The 26,524-nt window shown below is 45.7% G+C and overlaps 1 protein-coding gene and 1 long non-coding RNA gene across 2 annotated transcripts in view; both read left to right on the forward strand.

The window, feature by feature from the left end:
* Window positions 1-18,980, forward strand: part of LOC130151862 (uncharacterized) — a 188,879-nt gene extending 169,899 nt beyond the window's left edge. The window contains exons 2-3 of the long non-coding RNA XR_008822762.1: window positions 16,177-16,285; window positions 18,792-18,980. This is a non-coding gene — a long non-coding RNA (uncharacterized LOC130151862). The remainder of the gene's footprint in view (window positions 1-16,176; window positions 16,286-18,791) is intronic.
* A 1,988-nt stretch (window positions 18,981-20,968) lies between these two features.
* PDE10A (phosphodiesterase 10A) overlaps window positions 20,969-26,524 on the forward strand; it is a 194,471-nt gene continuing 188,915 nt past the window's right edge. Inside the window, exon 1 of the mRNA XM_056344009.1 lies at window positions 20,969-22,228. Coding sequence (XP_056199984.1) covers window positions 21,379-22,228 — 850 coding nt within the window. The 5' untranslated portion in view covers window positions 20,969-21,378. The remainder of the gene's footprint in view (window positions 22,229-26,524) is intronic.

Here is a 26,524-nt window from a genome sequence, read left to right on the forward strand (position 1 = left end):
GTGATAGTCCATGGACTTTTTAACATACTGGCTACAGAATGAGACTAATTTCTTAAAACTGCTGTTAATGAGTGAAGTGGATTATTTGGCAATCCAGTCCACGTGGAACCTGATTAAAAAGCAAATATCCTTGAAGATCTGTTAGGCTGGATCTGTGGGTTCTTTGCCTGAATCAAGACCAACAGCTAGTGCATAAAAATTAATTTGACCTGATTTACGCTTCAAAATCCTGTAGTGACTGACTAATTAAATTTCATAATTCCAAGTGCACCCCCTGGCTACTCATAAATATCTCAGAGCATTTAAAACAATTAAGGTGTTGGTCTTTCAGGAAGATAATGTCAGCCTATCTTCTAGAATCTTGATTTGCTAAATGTCTGTTTCCAAATACTTGGAAAATACTTCTACAAATAGTGAATGAGTCATGTTTTTCATCTTTCATCTCTAGGTAGCTCATACTGACACAGAGCTTAATCTTCCTCTGTCCCTAAAATAGGCATGCTTACCCCTTGCTCACAACCATTTTTCTGCTCCTTACTCTCATTAGTTCACCTGCAAATGTTAGCATGGTTAATATTTATTTCCTGATGTACAGAATAAACTGGTTCAATCTACCACACTTTCAAATTAATGCTTGCTTTATTGTCTCTCAAGAAGCCTAGTTTGCTCTCTCATTTTTCAGGTTTATGTTATGTGTATTTCTCATGCTACTATCATCTCAGTGGGCTAAGTCTACCTTCTTTTAACTTTGTTAGAAATGCCTTCTGCTACTGCCTTTAGAAGTTGGACAGGGCTAGAAGAGAATGGGAGCTCATGGTATGATTTTACCTCTGAGTGTGACCTTCAAAAATGTCTACCTTGTAAGTTTCCGACGTAGTGTACTGGAGTTGGAAGGTGGCACATTTGCTTGGAATTGAGACAGTGCTGTGGTTCTGTACTTAGTCTTTCCATCCTGTTGTCTTTTCCCATTTCCTTTCTGGAAGGCAACCTGGTGTTGAAATAAAGTCTCATGCTCCAGGGCTTCAGCTGACTGCCCACAGGGGTTAAGAAGGATATTTTTCTTTGATGCACAGATGCATTCTGGGGGTGTTTTTCACCTTCTTTTGACTCCTTATGGACAGGTCACAGTTGTAGATGAGAGACCTGATAGGGTAGATAGTAGAGGGAGCTCTCATTTTGAGATACCAATCTACTGTCTCATAGCCTTATGCCCCCCATGTGAAACTGCTGGTAGGATTTGGATCAACCAGAGGAAAAATTATTCTCCTGGTCACTTGGCTGAGACCTGGGAAGCTTCTTGATTTTAACTCAGGATAGGTATGTGGATCACCTACAAGGAATGTGTGGTTGTACCACACCTGTGGTTGCAAGGGTTTGAGCTCCGTCTGCCCTTCCTGCTTGTAGTTTTGCAGCATACGAAGGGCTTGGTTGACTGAAGAATGAATTGCTTGGTTATAATAAAAATCATTATTCTCAACAGAAAAGGCAGTAGTAACATTTACCAGCCAGGGATAAGCAGGAGGTCATGGTAGATCAACTTGTGGTCTCTTCTAGCTTTAAACACTATGAAATCTCCCTCCAAAACTGATGCCATTATTACTCCATAGGTTCACTGGCAAGGCGAGGATATCAAGGCAAGCATCCAGCACCCACCCACAGATTGTGTTGGCTTTGAGCCTGGCAGCTTGAGTCCCTTCCAAAATGTATCCAGGATCTTCTAGTTAGGAATGCAGCATATTGCTGGTTGTGACACAGATACAGCTGAGTTTACTCCGTGTCTTATCTGTAACCTTTTAACGTTTTCACATGGATTACTCATTTGCAGAAGCTTTTGTAAACCTGAAAACAGCAAACAGCATGGGCTTTATGCAGCTACTGCTGTTTTCCCTGATTTAAGATGTTCCCGGTCTTGCCTCTGGGTATCCTTCATGTTACTTTCAAACCTCCATGGGTCTGCTGTTGTTGCTTTCTGGCCAGCACCCTTCATTTTTCTGGGCAAACCTCCCTCTAGCCTGTTGATGTCGTTCCTAATTGCCCAAAGGAATCATTGCTGAGCAATGTGAGGCATTTCCTTCCCTCTTATTAAAAAGCACCAGAATAAAACTTAGTCTTTCACAGCAGTGGCTAAACCAACCACATCTTAACACTGTGTTATGGCTATGGCGTTTTGGACTGTTACTGTGAGGTAACAAGGTGTTTTAAATCAGGTTTTCATTAAACTCCCCTGCTCCCTGACATTCATGCACCCTGTGTGTACATGCATGGAGGCTCAGTGAAGTCTTTCTCTACCCCAATATTCCCCGGGCAAAAAATTGCTTGTGCCAAGGTCTTGTGACTATGGCACTGTAGACACTGGAAGGAGACCACTGTGCTACTGTTCGCATTCCAGGGGCAGAGGTTGCTCCTAAACTGCAGTGAAGAAAGGTCAATTGAAAATGGTGCGTTTAAGGTACTTGCTCTGTGTCCCCTGTACTGACCACTTGCTATTTTTTTTTCAGAATTGCCCTGGACTAACCCAGAACAGAGGTCTGTCGTGCTAGTTTGTTACACTCTCGAATGCAGAACAGTAGACTGTCGCTGCTTCAAAGCCCTGACGAGCAAACTGGTAACTTCTTAGTCTAAATGAAATCTAAAAAAAAAACATTAAAAGCTAAGTTCAGGCAACGGCCACTTCATAGTGGTACAACTCAATGCTCTTAGTGAAAGACAAAAGAGAAATTTAGGAAAATTCTGGTGAATTTTTAAGGAAATGTATAGTGGCTGCTGAACACAGTCTGCTGTCATCACTCTGAAACTGCAGGACTGTCCCTGGGGTTCTGCTGGCCTAGCAGAGATAAAACTCAGGGATGAATTATTGGGCTATAGATTTCCGTAGTACTGTTAGAAAGGTGCATGAGGCTTAACAAGTCCTTGAAAATTAGCTTTCGTGGGTGTTAGCACTTCCCTGCAGTCAGATGCTTTGATTAATTACGCCCTCTCATAAATCTTCTCCGTGAAAAAAAATACAGTTCTTGACAACCAGTTAATAGCTGAAGGTCAATAAACTGGAAGGAGGAGTCCTGAGATTCCTCTCAAGGTAATGGTTAGTGATAATCAATCTCCCAGAAGTTAAAGTTGCTTTTCAGATGAGAGGTTGGGATTTCTCTTTGTAATAGAAATTCTGGCCCATGAAAATGCCACCAAGATGCTGAAGCCATCCCAGCTGAGGAAACTCCAGTTGCTCTTCACAAATAGCTTTGGCAGGCCCGGACAGATTTAGGCACAGAAGCAACATCTTGGCCCTGTTTTCTTCTGCTCTGGCTGGAAGGACTCTTAAGAGTGAAGGGAGAGAGTCTTCAAGCTAATTCAGCCCAGTGTTTCTTCCACTGAAACTACTGAGAAGGCTCGTTAATAACTATTCATTCTAGAGACGTGTTTTCAAAAGGTGGTTGCCCTCCTGTTTATAGAAGTGATTTGCAACCATTAATGCCCTACAGGCAACCAGAAAGCCATCAGAGCAGAAAGGTTTGAGCTGTACTTGACAGAAATATCTCCCTCCAAATGACAAATGAAATGAGACCCCTTTTCTTAAGGGGTCAGGAGTGCTGTATTGAGTCTTGGGACATTAATAACTAAATTCTTAGTCTGGTCGGCCTCAAGATGAAGTGCTGTAACTATTACCAGACTCCTGAGATACCCATTCCACTCCAGTTTTGTACACTGCACTGATTTTGATGCTCTACCCTGTAAAGGAAGTTGTTTGGGTATCTTTTTGCTCTTCCTTTGTTGTTACGGGAGATGGTAATTCAGTAATGCACTGCCAACATGCAAACGCTTCTGCTTTTTGTGTTTCATGCTAGGCTACTTTGTTGATGCAAGCCATTATGCATTAATTGTAGGATTCCAAATCGCCATTGGGGACTGCTGAAGGAATAGGCAGGTAAGTCAGTTGTGCCTCTGTCAGAGGACTCTTGGTTCCTTCCCCCTTCACAGCAGGTCAGGTGCTATCCTTGCCTCTTGTTCTTCTCCCTGGCCTCTGTGCCTTCCCTCTCTGCTTGCCCAGAGTACTTTTCCCAGCAGTGTAACTGCCCTCACTGGGAACATCCTTACAGAGTTTGGGTGACAGACTCACCAGAGTAAGTGTTGCACAGTACCTGGGTCCCCACAGGCCCTCTTGAGTGCTACCATTATACAAATAATCAAGTGACCTATACATCTTTACTTTCTTCTGTACGTTAGGAGAGGAAAAATAGTCTTCACAGCTCATTTTTGGGTATATACACATTATCTCCAGTTCAAATTGGAGGAGGCAGGGCAGGCAGATGTGGTTACCTACCTGCAAAGTTTGAGCAGCGCAATGCTTATGGGTCTTGAGTTAGTAGTGAAATTCAGTGGCTGGTGCTTGTGGGAGAGGAACGCCAGATGCAGCATGCTGATGTGGAGAGCATGTAAAATGCAATCATCCTGAGTTTTAAAAAGGGTCACCCACTGTAAGTCTGGAGATGCTGGGGAGCCCGGGTTATGCTGTGTGCTGCTCCTGTGTGCTGGAAAACAGTGATGAGTTTCCTGGTGGATTCATTCGCCTTCAGCTGTGAGGGAAAAACACCAGTTGTTGTCGAAGAAGGGGTTATCAGACTTTACCTCAGGAAATCACTCCTTGGCATGAGCCAAACCTCTAGTTACAACTTCTCAACTCATCCTTTCTTACTGGTATTTACTAAGTCAGCTCAGATGTAACATCTCCAGCAGTGTCTGGAGTTAGCAGAATGTTTTGGTTCTATTCAGCTCAATCCTCTCATCAATATGCACCGCACTTTCCGATCAAGATAAAGATGCCCTGAAAAGCTTCCAGTCTGAGTTAAAAGGAGAACAAACAGGAGGGAAGGGCAACAGGGAGGGGGGTCAGAGGGAAGAGGGGGGAAAGTGAATGAAGGAGAGACCGGTGTGATTACTGGAAAAACTAATTCAGATTACTGATGCCAGTGAGTCTTTCAGGGTAATATGAATAAGTGTAAAGGCCTGGTTTTGAATGTGGCAGAGGCCACTGTTTAAGGCTCATTGAAGTTAATTTTGTGAAGGGGCGTAAGGTGGGAGGAAGAGAGAGCGAATGTGTGCCAGATGGGGTTTAAGAGGAGAAATCCAAGCAAAGAAACAGCATGAAAAGAGCTTGCAAGCGGGCATGTGAGGGTAACACAAAGGGGCTGGAGTGAGGGGGTGAATGGAGATGGGGGAGAACCAGGCCGAACAGATGGAGACAGTGAGAGGAGGAGGATGGGCAGGCAGAGGAGGGAAGGGGATTTGCTTGTAAAGAGACCCTGGAAAATGGAAGTAAGGCATTTGACATTGGCTATGAGGTGGGGAAAGGGAGAGCACAGAGAGCCCCTAGGTGCTGAATGCAGGTGCCGGTGTGGAGCTTGGCACCCTGGGCAAGTTTGGCTGGGTGTGGAGGGGACTGAGTCCTCTTTTGAGAGCCAGAGCCCATTCAGCACCCCTGGAGACCAAGGCCTCGCTCCAGAGTTGCAGTAAGTGCATGGAGAGAAAGGAGGAAGACGTCTAGAGGTACAGGGAGTGGGATTTATCTAAGCCCTCTCTGGGGAGTCTTGTGCTGCTCAGCATTGCAGTCATGATTCAAGCACAGCCATAAAGATGTTAAAATGAAACAAGGCACCAGCTCCTAGAAATTCAAACATGCAAAATCTGTCAAAGGGACGACTTAGAGGAGAAGGAAAAGCTCTGTGTACAAAGACATGAAAGACAAGGAGATAAAAATGAGCTCAGTAATGTTTGCACCTACAGTAATGGAAAGTAGACATGCCTAAAAGGTTTCCAACATAAAAAGTAAGGTGTAAGGAACTTCCATCACCTGTTGCTGAGGAATAACTCCTACATCCTGTTAGAGGCAATGTCTGCCTGACTGCATTAAGAATCAGGGCTAGGCAGTGCAAATTGAGGTCATCAATTTTGCTTCATCATTTCAACCCTGTATTAAATGGAGGGAGAAGGAAAAGGGCCAAACTTAACAGTTCGGATGACTAGCTGAGATGTATTGGTCCTCCTGTCAACAGAGAGCAGGAGGAGAAAGCAGGGTAACAATGTGACACCCTCTGTGGGAATGAACAAGGAGGAATACCTGTCCTGTGGGGTGGAAGAAGATGGGCTGTCAGAGAGAGAGCCAGTTCTGGAGCAGACTGCTATTCCCAGCCCAGGAGTGCCCTCTGTGCCCCCAGAGTATGCCTTCTTACCCCCTCCACCCCAAGAGAGGCTGCTCTACTGGGAGAGAAAGTAAACTTTTTTTCCCCTCCCATTTGAAACTTTTTCCAATTTGTGGAACCAAAATCAGAAAAAAAATGGTATCTATGTTTAGATGTGTCAAATTGTCACAAAAGGGTCTCTCAGTATGAGCATGGAGTGCAGCCTCTTGAACGTGAAGAGAGTCATTAAACGCTAACATTTCAAGAGGTCTGGTGGATCTTTGTGTGTCCATATGCTTATGTGCCTTTCAGTTCCTTGTTTACATTTTCATATTCCAGACAGCTTTAAAATAACTTTTTTTTTTTTCAATACATTCATATGGGGAAAAGAATCAAGGGGGGAAATAGCTAAACTTTCTAAAAGGTGAAGTATTTTTCTCAGCGGAGCTCAGCTGGCCTTGGTGGCCAAAACTGTCTGGTGGTAACACGCAGCTCCTTGCGTCTCAGCCATGTATATGTTGTTTGCCATCACCACATCAAGCAAAGTGTTGCTTGGGGAATTACCTTTTGGATGAGTGTTGGGGTGATTCAGAGTGCGTTCAGTTTTGTGATTCACAGAGCTGCAAATGAGAACTGATGACTGGGGGTGGGGGAAAGGAGTGAGACAGTGAGGCAGAAAATCAATGTCCAGAAGGCATTTGTGAACAGGCACATTTCAGAGTTTCCAACAATATGGGACAGAGACATTTGGCAACTGCTACATTTATGCTGCATGCTTTAATCTCTACTTTCTGACAATATTTTAATGTTTTGTAAAAACACTATTGCTAACATATGAACACTAATATTTTTAGATCGCTTCCTACTCATAGGTACTGTTATATCACACAGAACAAGTTAAACCAACTGTTCCAGCCAGGTACCGTTTGGGAATGCAGTCTGTTCGTCGGGCTGTATTCTGAAGCCCTTACTCATCTTCTGTTCCACTAAATTTCTTTTTCATCTGAAGTACTCCATTGCTCCTGTTAAACCATGCGGGCCCCTTTCCTGCAGCATTTTTTTATTTTTTCCCAGGTTAGGTTTGCTAGAAACAGAGAAGAAGCCATTGCAGATAAGCCTGTCTAGTGGTCTTGCCCTGATTTGAGAGGGTCCACTCTTAAAAACTGTGGAAGAATCTGCAAGAAATCTCAGTGAAGGCACCTGCACATGGGAAAGGATTTTTTCTAGCCTCATTCATTGAATTGCCAGCCTAAATGCTGAAACTTAGGTGAACTTCTTTTCTAATTTCAAGCTTAACCTCGTTAGCTGTCTATAAACACCTCCTTTTTAAAATAGCAGTGATTCCAACAGCATGGTTACGCATTGCGTATTCTAAATATTTTTAACCAGTTATATGGTTTTAGCTTTTCTGGAAAAGAAAAAAAAAAATGTTTTAGTTATTAACTCCACTACACTAGCCTGACTCCTCAAGTTTCTGAAAGCAACCAGGTACTATCACCATGCACAAGTGCTTAGGTATACCACAATATTTAGTGTTAATTATTTAGTTAATTCTGTGTGCATAGCCATTTGCACAAACACAGTGTTCACAGACTTCTTAGACACACAAGAATAAAATGTTCCAAGGATTAAACGTGGGCTGAAATGACCTGTCAGCTGAGGATGGTCAATGTTTGTGCTTGGAATATGCAAACCTCTAACAAAACATCACAGTGTGTACCAATGGAGCCAAAAAAACCATTCCATTGGGCTTTTATGGTAAGTACAATATTAAAAATGATGACAAAAGTAAAGAAATTTAGAAAAACCTTTTTTCAAGTAAACAAAGTATTTCCCAAACAGCAGACCATAATGCTTTTGAAGATATCTGCAAAATCTGTATTACTCCCAGTGTAACTTACACGGAGTTACCTAATCAGACAGTGACACCAGGGAATAATGAGCCTTAAACAATTTCTTTGGTGTATTAAGTACAAACGGGCTTTCATATAACATCTACTCCTTCTGTCCCACCTGATTTTCTCTTAAAAATATACTTATTGTAAAGAACTATAAAGAAATCCCTTTCATTCAGCAGTTAATGCAGGGCTTGGAAAATGTACCTTACATCAAAATAGCCAGTGAAGACTGAGTCTACAAATGTGGGCAGTCTGTTTTGGTCTCATGTGTGAAAAGCCCAGTTATAATACTGCTTTCCCTGGCTTTCTGAGGGTTTTGTTTTGTTTTGTTTTGTTTTGTTTTTTGTTTGCAAACATGCTGGGAGGGCACATGTTGACGAATCAGCAAAATATGACAGTCTTGTTAGCTTTTTAAGTAATTTTCCATCTGGTAGATTCATCTAATTGCAATGGTGGGCTTGAAGTTGTTCGCTGCTGCTCATTTCATGCAAATCGATCAGTGTTACCTGCATGGGGATTCCTAAGCTTCCCTCCGCTTCCAGAGTTCATTGAGAAGCAGATCTACTTCTTGTCCCATGTCACTTCAGCAAGTACTCACCCCCAGCATTAAAGCTTTAGGTAACTTCCAGCATTCATTGGCCTAGAGAGAACCTCATCTCAGCTAGATCACTGGTGAGCTGCAGTTGAAGAGGCTTTGAAACAGGGAAAACAACCAGCATTACAAAGAGAGTGAATAAGGCAGGCAGGCAAGGGAAGGGCTGGAAGGAAAGGCCAAAAACATGCAATCTGGCTCTTTGCAGTAGAAATAACTCAATCCGTTGGAGGCCACGGCTTCTGGCACAAAGCAGAAAAGAATCAGGCGCAAGGTTTCAGGCGTAGTGAGGGCACAGTCTTTCAGGTGGGTAAATGACTGAATTATCATTGTTCAGCTTGAGCTTCTTACCAAGATGACTGGAAAGTAAGAACATGAAGGGTCCACTAGACAAGCATATCTCTGATTGCCTGCATCTACAGCAAGGGTGTGGTAGGATTTACAATAACTGCTAGCTAAACAGCTAAAAAAAATGCTGTGTTTTTTCAATAAAGATGATGCATCCTTTCCTGGGGCTCCCCCAGAGCTTCAAGATGGTGACTTACTTTTCCACTACCTTTCTCTACATTTCCCTTCCTTCCAAATTTTAACCTGCCATCTGATAGCACAACTGGTTTTCCTTTGTCTTTTGTATACTTTCATACATCAAATTTCTAGATCTTTTCCATTCCTTCCTACATTTATTATTGTATTTCCTTAAAATGCTATAGAGACTTGGGGAAGTAGTGTACACTGAGATCTCTTTTCTGTAGAGAAATATCTTTGCTGAAACACACCTATGCTGATTTTCATAGCAGAGTAGTAGTAAGAATTAACTGTGGTGGTGGTGTTGCTCAAAACGAGAGCCATGTCAAAATGTCTTTTGAAAAACTAATCTGAACAAAGTGTACACAGAAGTAGCAGCTGTAACAAATCCTGCTGTGATCGGGTCATTTGTGTCCCAAAAAGAAGTACAGGTCGATGCAACTGCAGCAGCTGCTGCTGTGTCAGTTGCCTTCACATTACCGCCTGAAACCTAACTATTGGGAAATCCTAAGAAAAATTTCAGAAGCGCCTCAAACTGTGCGCCAGGCTCCTATACAGGTCACATAGATCAAGTATTTTTGCTTGACAGAGTAATGCAGTAATGTCGTGAAAGCTGTTAATATTGACTATGCACTAATCTCTAGGTAGGAAACTTCCTTCTGTGCCCAGCCCAGGCCAGAAATCTGATTACAGAGAATGAGTTCTCACTTACAAGAAGGTATCTATAGCTGGAGGGGTGGGGGCTTTTTTGCATCTCCCTATGAACAAACAAACAAACAAGAGGCTGGTGGATTTTTAAAATCAAATAACAGGTCAGTCACTGTTGCTTGGAGTTTCTAAATTTCTTCTCAGATTAAATTAAGTCATTTATGTACATCGTAATTGAATGTTTGATGGAGCGGGCCTGCATGGAAGGCTGCTAGTTCACAGCCCAGGAGGGATGGTTTGATCTCAGCAATAAGTGCAGTTTTGAAAAATTACACTTCTGTTCAATGCCAGGGTTTGTTTTAAAAACTGTTTAGTGTCATGTATAACAAAGAAAAATGGCCATGGGAAGACGAAAAACAAAGGAGAGCAGAATTTTTTCTTTTCCTTAAAAAAGCAGGACAGCAGGCGCTAGGGACAAGCCATGCATTGCGATCATACCCTCGGTGGCTGAGACAGCAGGAGGCTTTTTAGGCAGGGCTGGAGCTGTGCTCTGTGTGGCTACCCTGCTGGAAGAGCTGGTCTGCTCGCCTTCCTGGAAGGGCAGAGCAGGCAGCCAGGTGCCCTCTGGCAGTCTGCGGCTTTCAGGATCTGCTTACTTTGCCTCTGCCTGAAGCCAGCTCCAGCCTGGACTCCTTCCTCATGTGCCTGATAGATGAGAAAACACAGGGCGATATTGCAGGCAGAGGAGTAGAGGGGGGATTAGGATACTTTTTTGACACTCTTTCAATGTTCTTTTCTAACTCTTTTTGTTTTTAAATTTCCTGCATAACTTTAGGGGGAAAAATTAAACTTCTGTGTTTCTTCCTCTGTAAGGCAGCACTAATGAATGATACTTCCCTGTTTTGCAGAGCTGTCAGGCAACGTCTTGAGTATTTGCAAAGACTGCAGAAAGGTTGGGTGCGCTAGACCACCTGAGAATGAGGTGCTTACAGCTAAAGGGAGAACAATTGCCTCACTGGCATAAGGAAGGATACAAGTTGAATTAAGCAATTGGAGACTGAATTGTTGCTTGTATTTTTTTCCTGTATGCACGGGTGTGTTAGCAGAGTTTATAGGTTACAAAATTTGAGAGGCCATTGTCTGCACAGAGGGGAGCTGGAGCAGATTTTGGGATGATTCAGAGAGCTCAGAAGTCACATTACTGGAAGCAGAATGAAACGTAGCAGTACAAAGTGCAAAATCATTCACCTAGGGGCAAATATGAATTTTGTCTTTGAGCTCATCAGTTGGAAACAACTGAGAGGAAAGTCCCTACGGCTGTGTTCAACACAAAATGACTTGGGCAACGGTGAACCCTCCCACCCCCTCAGTATTGAGACCATGATATATCAGGCAAAATTTCTCCAAAAGAACTCAGCAAGTGTTTAATCCATCTGTAAAATCTTAGTGAGAGTGTGTCTGCAACTGTAGTCATCTGTACTGAGGAATGATGAATTCCAAGTGGAAGAGGTATAGAGAGGGGCTTGTAAGGTGAGACGTCAGGAGGCTGGAGCCACTGTTGTATGAAAGAACTAAAAGGTTTTGCCTCAATTAGTCAAGGAAAATGAAGTCTAAGAAAGATACTAATGCTCCTTTTAAATGCCAAAGATCATCAAGAAGTCAGAAGAGATATTTAAAGCTAGAAGGAAAAGCTTGTCCAAAAGAAATGGCCATAGATTTATTTTGGCTGGGAATTGGGAGGAGGAAGAATGAAATTCTGAATGACCTTTTTACTGGGGCACTGGAATCTGCGTAACTGATTTTTAGATGTGTGACCAGTGTATGATAGTAGGGACTGACGTCAGGGATCAAGGGATCCCTTGCAGGCCTCTGGCTCAGAGCTCCACTGACCTGGAAGAAAGTGATGGGCTCCATGTGGCAGTGCCTGCAGCTGGAGCCTGGCTTCTAAGCAAGGGGGTGGTGGGTAGGTTCCCCTGCTGTAGCACACGCTCTTTCCCAAGCTTCCCCTCATACCAAAATTCTCCCTGATTGTCTCATTTTTATTTTCTTCCCCTTTTAAAGGTTTTGGTGGCTCCCTTTCCCCCTCATTTAAAGCCCTGCTCCACAGATCATTTAATGCTGCATTAATGGTAGCCTATTTTGGAGCTCCATGGGGTTTAAATAGAAAATCAACTCTGATAGTTTTGTAGGTGAGATAAATGGTCTCCAATTTTGAGTCTATATTGTGATAAGCCATGTGCAGGACAAGGACTGGCAGGCAACAAAAGCTATTGGCAGCAAAAATTCCGCTTTTTCCAATAAAATCCTTTAGATCTTACTTAGTGAAGCCACATCCACTCAAACTACAACTTAGGTTAGAGTAGCCATGGGTGAAAAACCTCACATAGAGCTTTTGTTAAATAGGAGGTTTGCGATCTCACAGAGGAGCTCTTTCTTCAGAAATAAACCCAACGTTGCTCCTGCATTAATGGCTTGTTTAGTCCGGACGTCAACCTGTACTTAAAAAAAAAAAAAAAAAAGTTATGATAGATAATTATATCTGAGTGTGCATGAGCCAGATCAGATGTAGAGATGGTCTGCTGTAACTTGGGTGTTGGGACTACTGTATGATTTACTTTTTCTGCTCTTAGAAACTACAAACTAGAGGGCTTGCCAGAAGCTTTCTCAGTGTAGGGATTGTGGGTTACAGGATTCAGTGGGAGCCACATTGCTGCTTTGTCTTAAGAACAGTCAGACCCACAAGTGCAGCATTTACATCTCTGCAGACTGTATCCAGCAAGACAAAGCTGAGCTGAGGATACTGTAGAGATTGCTTCAGGTGGGTTATGCTGTGCTTTCTCTTCTGCTTTTGTCTGAGGTTCAGGAGATTTACAGAAAAATAAATAAATAAATAAATAAAGTTCAAATAAGCTGTTTGCAAAAATCTGCTAAGATACTCAGCTCTGTTCCTTCCAAATGTGATTGCAGTATTTTGCAGTATACTGCTTTGCATTTATTTTCTATATAATAAAGCAATCAATATCTCTTAAAATCCCTGTCCTCTTTGGCTAACATGAACACAAAGCTTCCTAGCCTGAACAGGACTCCTGTCAGTTATACCTATGGAACATAACTTTACTTTCTTTCTTAAGAAAACTCATAAAGAAATTATTTGTGCTTATTTTATTTCTGGGCCATTTTGGAGTAGCTGCTGATCCTGTGTTATCATGGGATTAGGATGTGTCCTGTTTGTTCTGCTTAAGCTCCATGGTCTGTACTCAGTCTCCCAGTCATTCATTCAAGAAACCCATATCAAGCATGAGAGATGAGCAACTCCCTGTCTCTGTAGCTAGGCTGATAAGATGCTGCTGCTTCATTTCTGTCATTCTAAAGTCTCTTCTACAGGCAGCCCCAGGCTTCTGGTAGAGCACAAGCAGTCTCTGTTCTTCCTCTTCCTCTGCTTTACCACCTGACCTTCATTTAGACCCAAGTCTTGGGAAGAATCCCCCTCCCGTAGTGAGTACAAGAGCTCTCCATGGGATCTAGCCAGCAGAAGGGCAGGAGGAGGTACTTCTGCTGGGGAAAGACTAGACACAGCAGAGGAAAAGCAGGGGAAGAGCTTGTTGCAGCCGAGACAACAAGGATGCTGCCAGCTTAGTGTGTTTGCTGAGACATGGCAGATGTGGTAGTGTGGGGAGAAATGGTGAGAAGACTGGAAGGGTGTATTGTGCATGAGGGAGAGAAAGCTATTGGACTAACAGGGGCTGCTGGATGATGGCAAAGGAGGTAATGGGCAATAAGTAAACAGATAAAAGAGAGCAAATAAATAAGTGTATATAGTAGCGGTGTCTTATTTCTGGAGGAGAAGAATTGTACTGAATCAAATAAGCTTGTTTGCAGTGGTCTAGGGTTGCGTATGTGAGACAGTGTTTGTTCAGGCGTGATGGCAGCAATACCCCAGCCTTCTAGATGGTGTTTTTCACATGTTGCTATTAAAGTGTTTTGCAAAGAAAATCTGTACCATTCTGTTGATTCTGCAACTAGAGAACTACTGGCTCTTCATGTCTCTGGGAGACCTCAGGGGAGAAAGAAAAAGAGAAAAAAAGAGAGGGAGAAATGTAAAAAGCAGCCAATAAAAAGATAGCAAGTACATCCTAGGGTGGGATATAAAGACAGCAGGTATGTATGTTCATAGTGTGTAAATATGTGCTGAGGCAGGGAGACAAATGGGGTGAAATTTCTTGGTGCCTAAAGTGAGAACGGAATATAGAAAAATTACTCAGATAATAAACTTTTCTCAGTTTTACCAGCTCGATTGTGGTGTTGAACGAATGCATATTAGAGAGTCCACACAGGAAAGCTAGGGGTGAATAACAAACCTGAAGAGTTCAAGCTTTCATTTCAAATTCAAGCTTTCTAGTTTTCAGAATTGCAAAGATGTATTTCCTCATAGAAACAGGGCTTGGATTTGAAATCAGCCTGTTTTACGAAACATTAAATAGCCCGTGGTTGCTAGAGGTGTGCATTTCTTTGTGCTTTCTGTCTCATCAGGGTGTTAACTCTGAAGACTAATGGGTGTGTTTCACTATCAACAGCCACAGTGTCAGGATTGAATCTTTAATAGATGGGATGGGAGTCCTGTTCTTCCCAGGTGGCAACTTGGTAGTTACTGTAACTGAGTGAAATGGGACTTGTCAGAAACTATAAAACAAAGGAGGAATTCAAGTGAAAAGGACAAAGGATTGTTCCAAAAAGAAACTTGTTTCCCTCCAAGTGATACTCAGAAATCACAACAAAGTTATTGAATTCACTGTAGATTTGGTTTCTTTGTAGATAATTCTAAAGGCTGGGCTCAGTCTCTTAATTTATTTTTGCACCTGTTGTTAATATCAAAGAGGAATTGGCTGTAAGTTTGTGCTAGAACAAAGACGTACAGTTAAACTCAGATCTGAGATTCCTAGTTCCATCCTAGAATTTGGCAGTGATAGGGCAGTAGGATTGCTCATGAACTATGAAAACCATGTTGGGGAAGAGTCTGCTTGTTTCTAGTGGTTGGAAGATTTGGGAAAGTGAAGAAGGGGGTTGCAAGAGAGAGTTATGGGGGAAAGCTGGCCATCTCCATTGTGACAATAGCAGCCTATGGGTCTGTGCTACATGCTAGCAAGCTGCACAACTCATGGTGAAGGAGTAAAAGATAAGTCAGTATTAACTTTTTCTTTTGGATTTGTCTTTAAATCTGTTACATATAAAGCAACTTTCATCCATGTAAAGGTCAGAATTTCTATGTTCCAATTGAACACAGAATTGAAATAACGTAATTATTTGCCTCTAGCAGAAAGCAAATTATAAGTGTTCTTCTGTGACAAATTAACTTGAGATTTCATCGTGAAAGATAAAATTACAAAAATCCTGATAACCCTACTTATTTTTCTTGCAATAAAAATGGCTATTCCAATAGCATTGGGTAACAACAGTGCTGTTGCCTACCATGCCAACTGTTACGTTGTTTGCTGTGTCTCATTACTACCTAAGAGGCGCTGGTCCCAGGCCAGCATCCAGTTGTGCTGGATATGATTCAAAAGATGGTCTTTGTATCAAAGAGCTTACAGTGTTTATGATGCTTTGGGTTTATAATATAGCATCTCAGTAAAGAGAGCTGCTGTTGGAGTTTTACTTTATTGAGAGGACAGTTTCTCTGGAGGGAGGTCCTCTACTTTAACAAAAGAAACTTAAGCCCAAACAGCCATTTCCTTTTCTGAACACCTTTTAAATAAAACCAGTAAATAACTAATCTTTGTGCTGCATAGGACAGCACAAAATGGTAGATGTCATCATCTAAAAGATGTTTTCTTTAGCTTCTTTCCTATTTCTTTATAGGAAACAAATCTAAATACAATTATTGTAAAAATTTTCCTTTGTACATACTAGTTTTGTGGAGTTTTTAGATTAAATGTATTTTGCTTTTAATTACAATGTAATATGTAGCAATGTGTCTACCTGAAATTTTAAGATTAAAAAAGTCCTACCCTTGCATATGTGATATCTTCTTCCCATGAAGAACTGCAATTTTCCCCTGAAAAATAATACTGGAAACCTTGTGTAGTTTTGTGTATTTCTAAAAGGAAAAAATTGCCTGCGAGAGACATGGTCTTCACAAGTTTATTAATGTACCCACCATCATACACCACATAGTATAGCACTTCTAGAGAAACTTTTATTATTTATAGTTCCAGTCACATAACTTTTCAGCTGTCACCTTGCAGAGCAGAAGGTGAGGTGACATATGCAGAGCTGAACAAACTTATAAAAGCGAACAATATATTTATTTACCCTTTATTTTTTTTCTTCTTTTTCTGTATGTCAGTTATCTTTGAACAGACCTGGACTCCTTAGAAAAAAAAGTGTTGTTTTGATTTGCTGAACGAGTTGCAGTTCATTTTGGATCTCACATATTTCTTCTGCATCTGGACTAGGTAATTCCCAAAACCACTTTCAAGATGGCTGCTGGCATGTGTTTGCGTGTTATCAACACTTGCAGTTAATATTCTTGTGGAAAAGAGGTGACTTGTAAAAGTGTTTGTGGAAATCAAAGAAAATGGCTGATACATACCCTTTAAACACACTTACTCCTTGCATGTGCACAGTCTTTAAGAATAATCCTTTGTAAAAAGAATCCCTTATTATGAAGTAGGGTTTTCTATAAATGACTCTTAAGTGTTTATAGAATAAGGCTTTAGGAAACAATGTATTTTCTGTAGATTTCCAATTTCTGATAGCAATTCAGTACCTGAGTAATAATTACTGTATTTTGTGCAAGTTAATAAAAATAATTGCATTTTTTTTTTTCTCTAGTGATTTTCTGCTAAATGATCTTACAGGACTTTTCCATAAAGGCTTTAATTTGAGGCTACATTTACTCAACTCTAGAGCTTGGGTTTTAGCTGCATTTATCCTTATACTTCCCCCCGCCCCACCTTTCCAGCAGGTTGCCTTTTCTGCATTTCTTTGTGGCTGCTCCTGCCTCACCTTCATTCAGGTGATTGGTTCCATTAGGTCCTCTACTGCCGTCATCTGACATTTTTCTAAAATCGCTTTCCCCATAATCTGTTTTATTACTTTTTTTTTTTCCCTTAGCAATTGATCATTCATCATAGAGGGGACTCTTAGGATATAAGGATAATGTGTGAGATAAGAGGATTTACCAGGCAGAAGAGTGGGACCAGATAAAAGATGAGTCACTGTCACTTTTAAAATGTAGCAGATAGAATTGGGAAAGAACAGGTGTTTGGTTTTAAGCTGTATTTAATACCAAACAACTGTTGTTATAACTTGATTTTACTTTTTCCCCACAATGTTTTCCTTCAACTATTTTGATTAATATTGCCAGATTATTGTCAAACAGGCTTACTTTCTGCTTTCAAACCAGGCCTGTTCTTGTAAGTACGATGCATGCTAGACCTCCTGATGGCTTCAGTGGGTACTCTTGTGAAATCGCATTTATCCGTGCAAATAAAACTAAAAACTTTTGCTCATCATTGCACTGACACAGTGTATTCATACCAGAAACCTTGCATCTGATGGAAATGGATGCATCAGGGTATTTTAATATGTTTCTTTGCGTTTCAGAGGTTTTAATTAGGTTTTTTTAGGATGATGTGGCAAACCTCACTGTTTCACATCAAAAATTCCTATTACAGTGGGGGAGGATTTCCTGGTAAATGATGTGAGTGTATGGTTAGTACCATATTGGCAGCAATGACATCATTGCTCTGTGGCAATTGAAACTGTCATGCTGACTAAGCAATGAAGCCCAGATTGACAGATACATCGGGGAACAAGCAAATGTGATTCATCACTTACTTATCCCCAGGTATTCAGATGACCACCAAGCATATATGACTTGTCCACAGATCAGTATATTTTACAAACGTACAGGTAGAGAGCTTGAAAATCAATTTTCACTGTCATCTAACTTTTCTTCTGTAATTGGTTTTGCTTGCCCAGCCAAGAAGCAGGTGACCAATCAGGTATGAATTGCCGGTGGCTAATGAATAATCACCAAATTAACAGTTTGTAAATAACCCTTAACCTGAAAGCTGCTTGTCTAGATTATCTGATGATTTCTTAAAAATCGAAGTGTATTTTGCCTGGTTTGTTGAATATACATATACATATTTATATATGCACAATTCACCTTCCTTGTATAAATACACAGTTATCCAGTTTCAGGCAGTGATATTTGAACAACTGTAGTTTGGATGAACAGCAGTTGAGGTATTTAGCATATATTAGCATAGTCAAACAAGATTTCTACAATTATAAACTGGCGATGTAAAGTTTCAGTAATTTACTCTTGATATTGACAGAACAATTTGGGACTAAACTGTCTAAAAGAGCAGCCTTCATTTTTTCAGGTAAATAGCTCTTGCTTTTTGTCAGTCATTTCAGTCTGATTCTTTCTTTCAATTTAGAAATTTTAGTATAAAAGATTTTCTACCAAGAAGTTGTTAACTGCTAAACAAGTAGGCTGCAACAACAAAACACAGTTCACTAAAGTTTTGTTTCCATTAGCTCAGTTTTCTCTCAGAGAATTTATAAATATTTGCTGGATCTTTAGTCATCCTGCAGTAGTTGTGAGAGAAGAGCCCTATATGTGAAGTATATGTGGACTTAAGGAAATAAAACCATCTCATACAAATAGATGTATGAAACAGAAGTTATCAAACTGTTCTGATCAAGTCAAATATCCCGAAAGAAATGGATCACAAAAGCAGATGCAGTTTTCTTTATTTTTGTTCAGGATATTTAGGCAACAGCAGGTTTTTAAGAGCCACGCAGAAGAAAACAGTTTAGTAAAACTTGTCCTCTCTGAGGTTTTTATTTGGTTTTATGCGTTTTGTTTGTTTAATGAGAGTCTTTTAATCTCCTTTGGCGTTTTAACCTTTTGCAAACTCTGTGGATTGTTTCTCACTGTTACAGAACATTCAACCGGCTGAAAAGGCACTTTAACGTGAAAGCGTTGTTATTTTCAGAGGAACATCTTATTCTGCAGCCTTCCAGATTCAGGGATACATGAAGACTCTAACTTTGACAGGAGTTCGTGTGTATTCTAGCGTTAAAAGAAATCCTGAAATGATAGATGTGAAATACTCGAAGGATCTAAAATAAAAACCAAAAGAGGAGGTTGATATCTTTTTCAAAGCAGGAGTCGAAATTCGGAAAGAGCGACCCTGATTTCGAACGGCACAGGGAGTATTGCGGCGGCTCGGCGAGGATCCCGGGACCGCGGACCGGCCACGGCAGCACCAGGAGGCACAGCGCACGGCGCCGGGCTCTGGCTCCCGGCGGGGAGCGGAGGAAAACAGAATCGCTCGCGTTGCGGGTGCCCCGCTGACAGCACCGAAACAAACACCTTCTCCGCGGCTGTCCGCGACCGTTTCCGCGGCGCCTGCGGCCGCCCCCCCGAGCGGGGCAGCCCCGCGCTGCCGGGCGGCGTCTCCATGCCGCCCCGGAGCCGGTCCCCGCCGCCCCGCAACAAAATCTGCCGCCACGGACACGGCGACGGCCCCGGCCGGGCGGGCACCGCAGCGACGGCCGCTTCTCCGCCCGCTGGCGGCCGGGAGAGCCGGCTGGCTACCTGCGAGGCGCGGTGCCCCCCGCCCCGGCCAGGTGTTCGAAGAGAAGAAGCCCCGGCCGGGACGTCCCCCCGCGGCGGGCTGGCACGGCGGCGTGTGCCGGCCCCGCACCGGAGGCTCCCTGCGCGCTGGCGGCTGGCGCCCAGGCTGCCCCGAGGGAGCCGCCAGCCCGGCGCTCGGGTACCGGGCTGCGAGCCTCAGCGCCCCTCTGGGGGCGGGGGGAGCCCCGCTGCCCGGCAGCTGCCCGCCGGGCGAAGGAAGGCGAGGGCAGGGCAGGGCGGGCCCCGCCTGGGGGAGCGCCGCCGCCTCAGGGCGAGGGCAGGAGCTCCACGGCCTCCACGAGCCGCCCGGGACAGGAACCATGCCGGGCGGCTAACGGCGCTGGCGGGGCTGTGGGGCGAGGGAGCGCCTGTCCCGGGAGGGCAGGGCGGCGGCGGGCTGCCCGCGGCCCCGGGCTTCCGTTAAGCTGGCAGGCGGCGCGGGGCAGCGGCTCCCCGGCGGCCTCGTCCCGGAGGAAGCGGCGGGCCGGGCTGAGGGGAGCCCCGCGCCGGCGGGCGGTGCCGCCCCCGCCCCTGCCGGCTGCCGCAGGTGAGCCGCGGTGGGCTCGGGCCTCCCCGCCCGCCTCTCGGCGTCGGCTGGCGCACCGGGCAAAGCGAGTTCGGGGCGAAAACGAAATATGAGGGGCGGGGGCTTCCAGCGCAGCCCTCGGCCCCGCTCCGTTCCGAGCCCGTCCTCGGGCTTCCCTTGGCCGGGCGTTCCCCCGGCGGCTGCCCCGCGGAGGGACTCCGCAGCGCGGCCCGCCGAGGCTCCGTGCCGCCGGGACGGGCGGGCTGCGGCCGCGCTGGCGGGGCGGGGTGGCGAGGCGGTGGCCGAAGGGGCGGCGGCGGGACGCTCCTTCGAGGGGAGCGCGACCGCCTGGAGGCTGCGGATGGGACCCCCGCCTGCCCGGGGACCCCGCCACGGAGTCGGGGCGGTGGCTGGCCGGTGCGACAGGCTCGCTAGTGAGCGGCGTCGCCTGTGCCGGTGGAACAAGGCCGGCGGCGGCCGCGCCGCGCCTGAGGCGAGGTCTGAGGGAGCCCCTCGGGCAGCCGGGCTGCGCGGAGGGCTGGGGCCGAGGGGCGGGTGGTTGCAACTGTGGTAAGTGTGTGTGCGTGTGTGGGGGGCGGGGCAGAGGGGGGGCCGCAGCAAACACGTGCGGTGCGGGGCATCGCGGAGGGACTGTGCATCTCTGTATAGGACCGGGGGCCCGGTGCCCCACAGCCCGGAGGGGCAGCTCCCTGGAATCTCCGTCCTGGGCGCCGCAGGGCGCCTGCCTTTTGCTCTCGGCGGCTGGAAACAGCTGTTTAAAGCAACGCGGCCGCATAGGGAGGGTCTTTTTCTCGTGCCTCTCCCCGCGTTCCCTTTAGGTAACCGCTGTGCCGCGGCTCCTGTGCGCGCCGGGGAGCGGGAGGCAGGGAGGCAGCCTGGGAAGCGCTGGCTCCGCCAGTGGGCGTTTTCCGGCGGCCGGGGCTGGTACTGGAAGCGGCACTGCAGTGATTTTATCTGCCTCTTTGCAGACGAGCACGCACATACGGGGCAATATTTGCCTCGCTCGAAGAAAATACAGGTTGTTGCCGTTTTCTTGCTTTGAATGCGAGGTGGGAGCATGAGGAAAAGCGGACTTTAAAAGGGGATCGGAACCGCTCGGCGGTCAGTAGCGCCCTGTCCCCTCCGGCCTAAAGGGGGAACGGAAATGTGAGGATTTTGTGAGGGCGGGGAGCCGGGGTGCGGAGGAAGCACTGCCCGGGGGGTGCTGGAGGGAACGCAGGACCGAACCGCGGGCGCCCCTTCTTCGGCTCCGTCCTTTTTCGGCTTCCCCTTTCGCTTTACTCCGGTCTCTCTCCTAGACGTCCTGCCTTAAACTACCGCGAAAGGGAGGGAAGAGCGGAAGCATGTCCAACCCGGAGAAGCGGATCTTATCCCGCCCCTCGGCCCCCCTGGCTGCAGCACCCGGGGAAAAGCCCGGCTCCGGCAGCCGCCCGCTCCACTCCCATGGCCAGAGCGGCGGAGGTGGAGGCAGCGGCGGTTCTCCTCCTCCTCCCCCCGCTCCTGGAGGTGGCTCGGCTGCCTGCAGCTCTCTCTCTCTCCTCCTAACAACCACCAGCAGCAGCAGGAGCCGCGCTGCAGGGACAGCCTCCTCCGCCGCCTCCGCCAGCATCGTCCCCAGAGCGGCAGCGGCTCCTTTCCTCGCTTCAGTCCCCTCCTTTTCCTCCGCTTCTCCATCTTCTTTTTACTTCTTGCCGCCGCCTCCTCGTTTCCCCTCCTCGTCTTCCTTTAACCTCACAAGTCTCCAAGGGAGGGAAGGAGGAGGAGAGGCAGCGAGAGCGGCAGGAGGAGGAGGAGGAAGAGATGTTGGCGGAGCAGCAGCAGCAGCAGCTCACTTGATCGCCCATCCAGGCGGCAGCGGCAGGAGGAGACTCTTCTGTTCTTCCTCCATCCAGGGCTTGCTGCTCCGTTCCGCAGCCGGCGGCCCCCGGCAGCACCACTCCCGGCTCCTCCTCTCGCCAGCCGCCTCTCTCCCGTGGTCCTGCAATTCCCTCGGTGCTGCAGCAGCAGCAGCCCGCGGCGACGGGATCCGAGGAGGCGACGGCCCCGGCGGGAGCAGGACTCCTAGGCGGCAGCAGCGGCAGAGAGACGCCTTCTTCTCCTTCTCGTCTCCCTTGCTTCTAGGGCCAGACATGGAAGATGGATCTAATTCTGCAAGCTGCTTTAGGAGGTTTACGGACTGTTTCTTGAACACAAGTAGGTACTGGAGCGCTGCGCCCAGCGGCGGGTCGCGCGTGTCTCGGCGGGAGGCGAAGAGCCGTGCCCGAGGCTGGGTGCATGCCTTGGGGAAGGGGCATTTCTTTGTGAGTGGGGGGGAGGCGAAGACACAAAGGGGCCGTATACGTGGGGCGTGCGTGGACGCATGGAGGAGCGGCCGGGTGTGTATTGAGGATGCACGGACAAAGGGGATGCTCGGTGTAACCGAGTGCTCTTTGTGGGAGCTGGCTGTTAACGCTTCGGGGATTTCGGCATCCTTTCGAGATCAGACAACTCCACGTATATGTGCCAGGCTTCTACGTGGTGCATGCTTAATTTGCTCAGGAACGATACGTAGGGGAATGGAGACTACCCCCCCGCCCCCCCGCTACTTACTTGAAGTAGCAATGAGGAAGCATTACTGTATCGACAGTTGACAGAAAAGCGGCGGTGGAGGACCGAAAAGGGTGTAACGTATCGCTCCTTTCGGCATCCCCTGTTAGATCCGCCACACGCGTGCAAATCCCGTGTTTCTGATCCGGCTTTGGTGCCGGGTGCCTCCTTCCCTTGCCCGTGGCTCATCGCAAGGCGGGCGAGGAGCCGGAGAGGAAACATGTGCTCCTTGCTTGGGGGGGCTGGCGCTGTAACGGGGACAGGGACCGGCTGCCGGGGAGGGCGGAATAAAGGGGACATTGAGGTGCTCCGTGGCGGGCGCTCCGCAGCGAGCCGCTGCCGGCCGAACCCTGGCCGGTTCCCACCGAGACCAGCGGCGGGGGAAGGGCGCGGGGCCGCGCTCGGCCCGTGCCGGGAGCGGGCCAGGAGCAGCCGCTCGGTCCCTCGACGCGGGGCTTGGCCAGTGGACGGGGGAGCCCGGCGGTGCCGGGGGCCGCTGGCCGGCCCAGCCGCCGAGGTCTTGTGAGATGGAGCGGTGGGTTTCAAAGGGCAGAGGCTCCCCGTTCACAGGGACGCGGCCCGGCTCCCCCGCGGGTGTCTCGCCCCGATCCTGCCGCTGCCGCCTTCCCCGCTCCGAGGCGTTGCGCTGACACACCGCGCCCCGCCGGGCGGGCGCCCCCGGAGCCCCCGGGGCTTCGGGCTGAGACCTCCCGGGGCCGGGCTGCCCGTGCCGTCACCCCAGCCCGCAACCCCCAGCGCCCCGCCGGGAGCCGTGCCGGGGTTCGGTTTGGTCATGGGGTTGATCAGTTTCCAAGCGGAGCATGTATCAGGGCTGAAATACATTATTATTTTTTTTTTATTAGAAACTTTTTTTTTTCTGCTCGCCTAGTGTTTTGATGCTTTGGGTGTCTTCAGTCAGCTGTGGTTATTTCTTTGTTGGCTGTTTTTTAGTTTGTTTTTTTTTTTTTTTTTGGTGACAGTTTCTTAAATCATAGCCTTAAGATGTCCCTAAACTTGCATTTTAATCTGTTAGCTTACTTTTATTAGGTGGCTTTTTTGATACAGGCGAAGAGTACATAGTTGATACATGTATGTATTTTTGGGGGGATGTGAGAATAACTGTAGAGATGTCAGCTGTAACCCCATTATGTGTCTTATTTCCTTACAGCTAGCTGTCTTTAGCACAATAGCCTGCAAGCATTGTAGTATCGTAGTACTTTCTCTGTTCTATGGTAGAGGTGAATAAAGATGACTATATATTTAATGCACTGTCTTTTTGAAACTATATTCAATAGTTGATAATGTTACAGAGCCACATACTTGTTTAGTTTTGAGGCCTGAAGAGAATCCTAAACTCTTCCAGTTTTTGTTTTCTCTGTGTTTGAGAGCAGTAGGATGCTGTCGTGTGTGTGGTGCAACTCTGATGTTTTAACATAAATGTTTTTGGGACCAAGGGACCAAGTCAGGGAGTGTGTGTCATGTAGGGCAATTCTCTCCTGTGCCTAGACCAAGAAAAAATGACATGGAAAACATCAGCTCTGTTCAAAACACCATTTTAAAAGCAATGGTGAATTCCAACTTAAGCTGTTTTATGAACACTTGAACAGAAGAAACCTGGTCGTCACTGACTGATTGTGACCCCTGACTGCAGATTTTCCTGCAGGCAGGAAAGGAGCAGAATGGTTCTTTCCCTTGTGAGTTTACTGACATCTAAGCCGACATGCAGCCTCTCTTGCTGTGGAGACACTTTTCTGTGCTCTGCAGCCTGCTATCATGAAACTTTCAGGAACCTAAATGACTGATATCTTTCTCCTTTTTTGAATGTGATTGAAACTGACCAATGGGCTCAAAAAGTATTGGTGAGGTCAGACGGATAGATATCCACGTGTGTGCTTATATACATATGCATACACTTCCCGAGTGATTGCATGTCTGATTTCCTTCGGAAACCAGGCTGAAAAAAAGGAGTGGAGGGAAGTCAAACAAGATGCTATTCAGTTCCAGTGTAGCTACTGCAAAGAGCACTTGTCCAACTGTTTGGAGTACTGTGCACAGTCCTGGTTACAGTGCAACCAGAAGGCTACTATTGTTTTGAAGAGGATGAGATCACGTAGAACAGTGAAGGCAGAGTGCTGTATCTCATAGCTTTTGTTTCTTGAATTGTGTTTTAGTTTCTAAATCATACATATATACACTGTTTGACTTTAAAGACAAAAAGTCTACATATTTTTACAGGGAAACAGGAGTTCTGTAGGGAAGAGAATTGACACGAGCTCTTTTGGAGGGGAGATTTAAGAGTGACTTAATAGAATCCTCAACATTGTAAAACAGTGAAATCATCAGAGATGCATTTCTCTGTCTCCTCTGAGGTCTTTTGACTTGCATGCTCCCCAGTCAGGACTTTTTTAGCAGGTTCTTGAGATTATTAAAATGTTGTGTTCTGCAATAATTTGCTTGTGCCATATCTGGCTATTCTTGTTTTTAAGATTCCTAATAAAGCACTGGACTGGGCTGCAGAAGCTTACATGAACTTTATGTGGTGTGTGTTGTTTTTCTTGACTGTTTAAAATCAATAACTTGGTGCATAGGATAGTCTTATGAGAAACTTTTAGTAGCTAACAGCCTGAATCAATTCTCCAGTGGAGTTCTACCATATTTAGGATACTGCAAGCTGCCAGGTATTCCAAGTTTCTGTGAAATATCTTACTTTCAGGGGAGCATCCCATGTTCCTTCTATACTCAAGGTCTCTTAAGCTGCATGGGTAGTATATTTTATCTGTGTCCTGTGAGTCTACTGACAGGTATGAGTATTTTACAGTATGGGAGCTTTCTGCTTGTCAGAGTATTATCGGTATATTAATATTTTAAACAGTTACCTTTTATCTGACTTTTTTTTTGTGATGCAGTAAGTTTATGCTGCACCTTCATGTGCCAGATGCTAAGACTTTCCGATTGAGTAGTACTCTAAGAAAGATTAGCTGTGGTAAGATCTGTAGCTGTGGAAGGAAATAGCAACTAAAGTTTAAATAAACTTAAAAATATTCCTGTTACCTGCGCTAATGGCAGAGTTAATCTTGGCTTGACACGTTTTTTCCTGCTCTGTGTATTCATTACTTGCAATCAGGGTTTTTGTAAGCCAAATGCTGATCTTCAGCATGAATCCCATGTGTAAAGGTAGATAGGGTTTGGTTTTACAGTTAAATACAGTTAAAACCCAGTAAAATTTAGATGCTAATGTAGAAAATGGAATTATCTCTGGTTTTCACTCCAGGGATTCTGGTTCTGCATTAATTGAAAGCAAAATCGTCACTAAAGGAGTGTATAGTTATGATAAGTGTTGTCATTCAGCAGCTCCCATCAGGACTGGTGTTTCGTAATACCACATTTTGCATTAATGTACAGGAACACCATGTATCCTGGTCTGAAGCACTGCCTGCCCTTATATTTAGGGGATAATGGACCAATACAATGGGCAGAGAGCAAGGAATGGCATGGAAAAGGAATGGAAACTGTCCATGCAAAGTCAGTTCACAGTGAAGAAGGGCTTGTTTGTCCGAGTCAAGTATTTTTATAACTGGCTGTCTACACAGAATGCAGTCTACATTTGAAATAACTAATCCTCTGTCCCTTTGAGTCCTCAGCTCTGCAGCCCATGTTTGCCTGATGGTTCGGGGGTACCTAGTGCTCTTAGGCCTTGAGAGAGGAGGTAACGCCTTCACTGTTAACTCAGTAAGCTTGCTGCTTGTGTGAAATGGACTGTGGAAGGTGTGATTTTGCACAGTGGGATAGTGTAGGTGAGTTGGGAGATGTTTTCTTTTTGTTACTTGTGTGAGGAGGATGGCAGCTTCTTTAAAATTCTAATACAAGGCTGGCAGCTCCAATCATCCCGTTCATGTCCTTCCT

Source organism: Falco biarmicus, chromosome 6, assembly GCF_023638135.1.
Source record: "Falco biarmicus isolate bFalBia1 chromosome 6, bFalBia1.pri, whole genome shotgun sequence".
NCBI classification, from domain to species: Eukaryota; Metazoa; Chordata; class Aves; order Falconiformes; family Falconidae; genus Falco; species Falco biarmicus.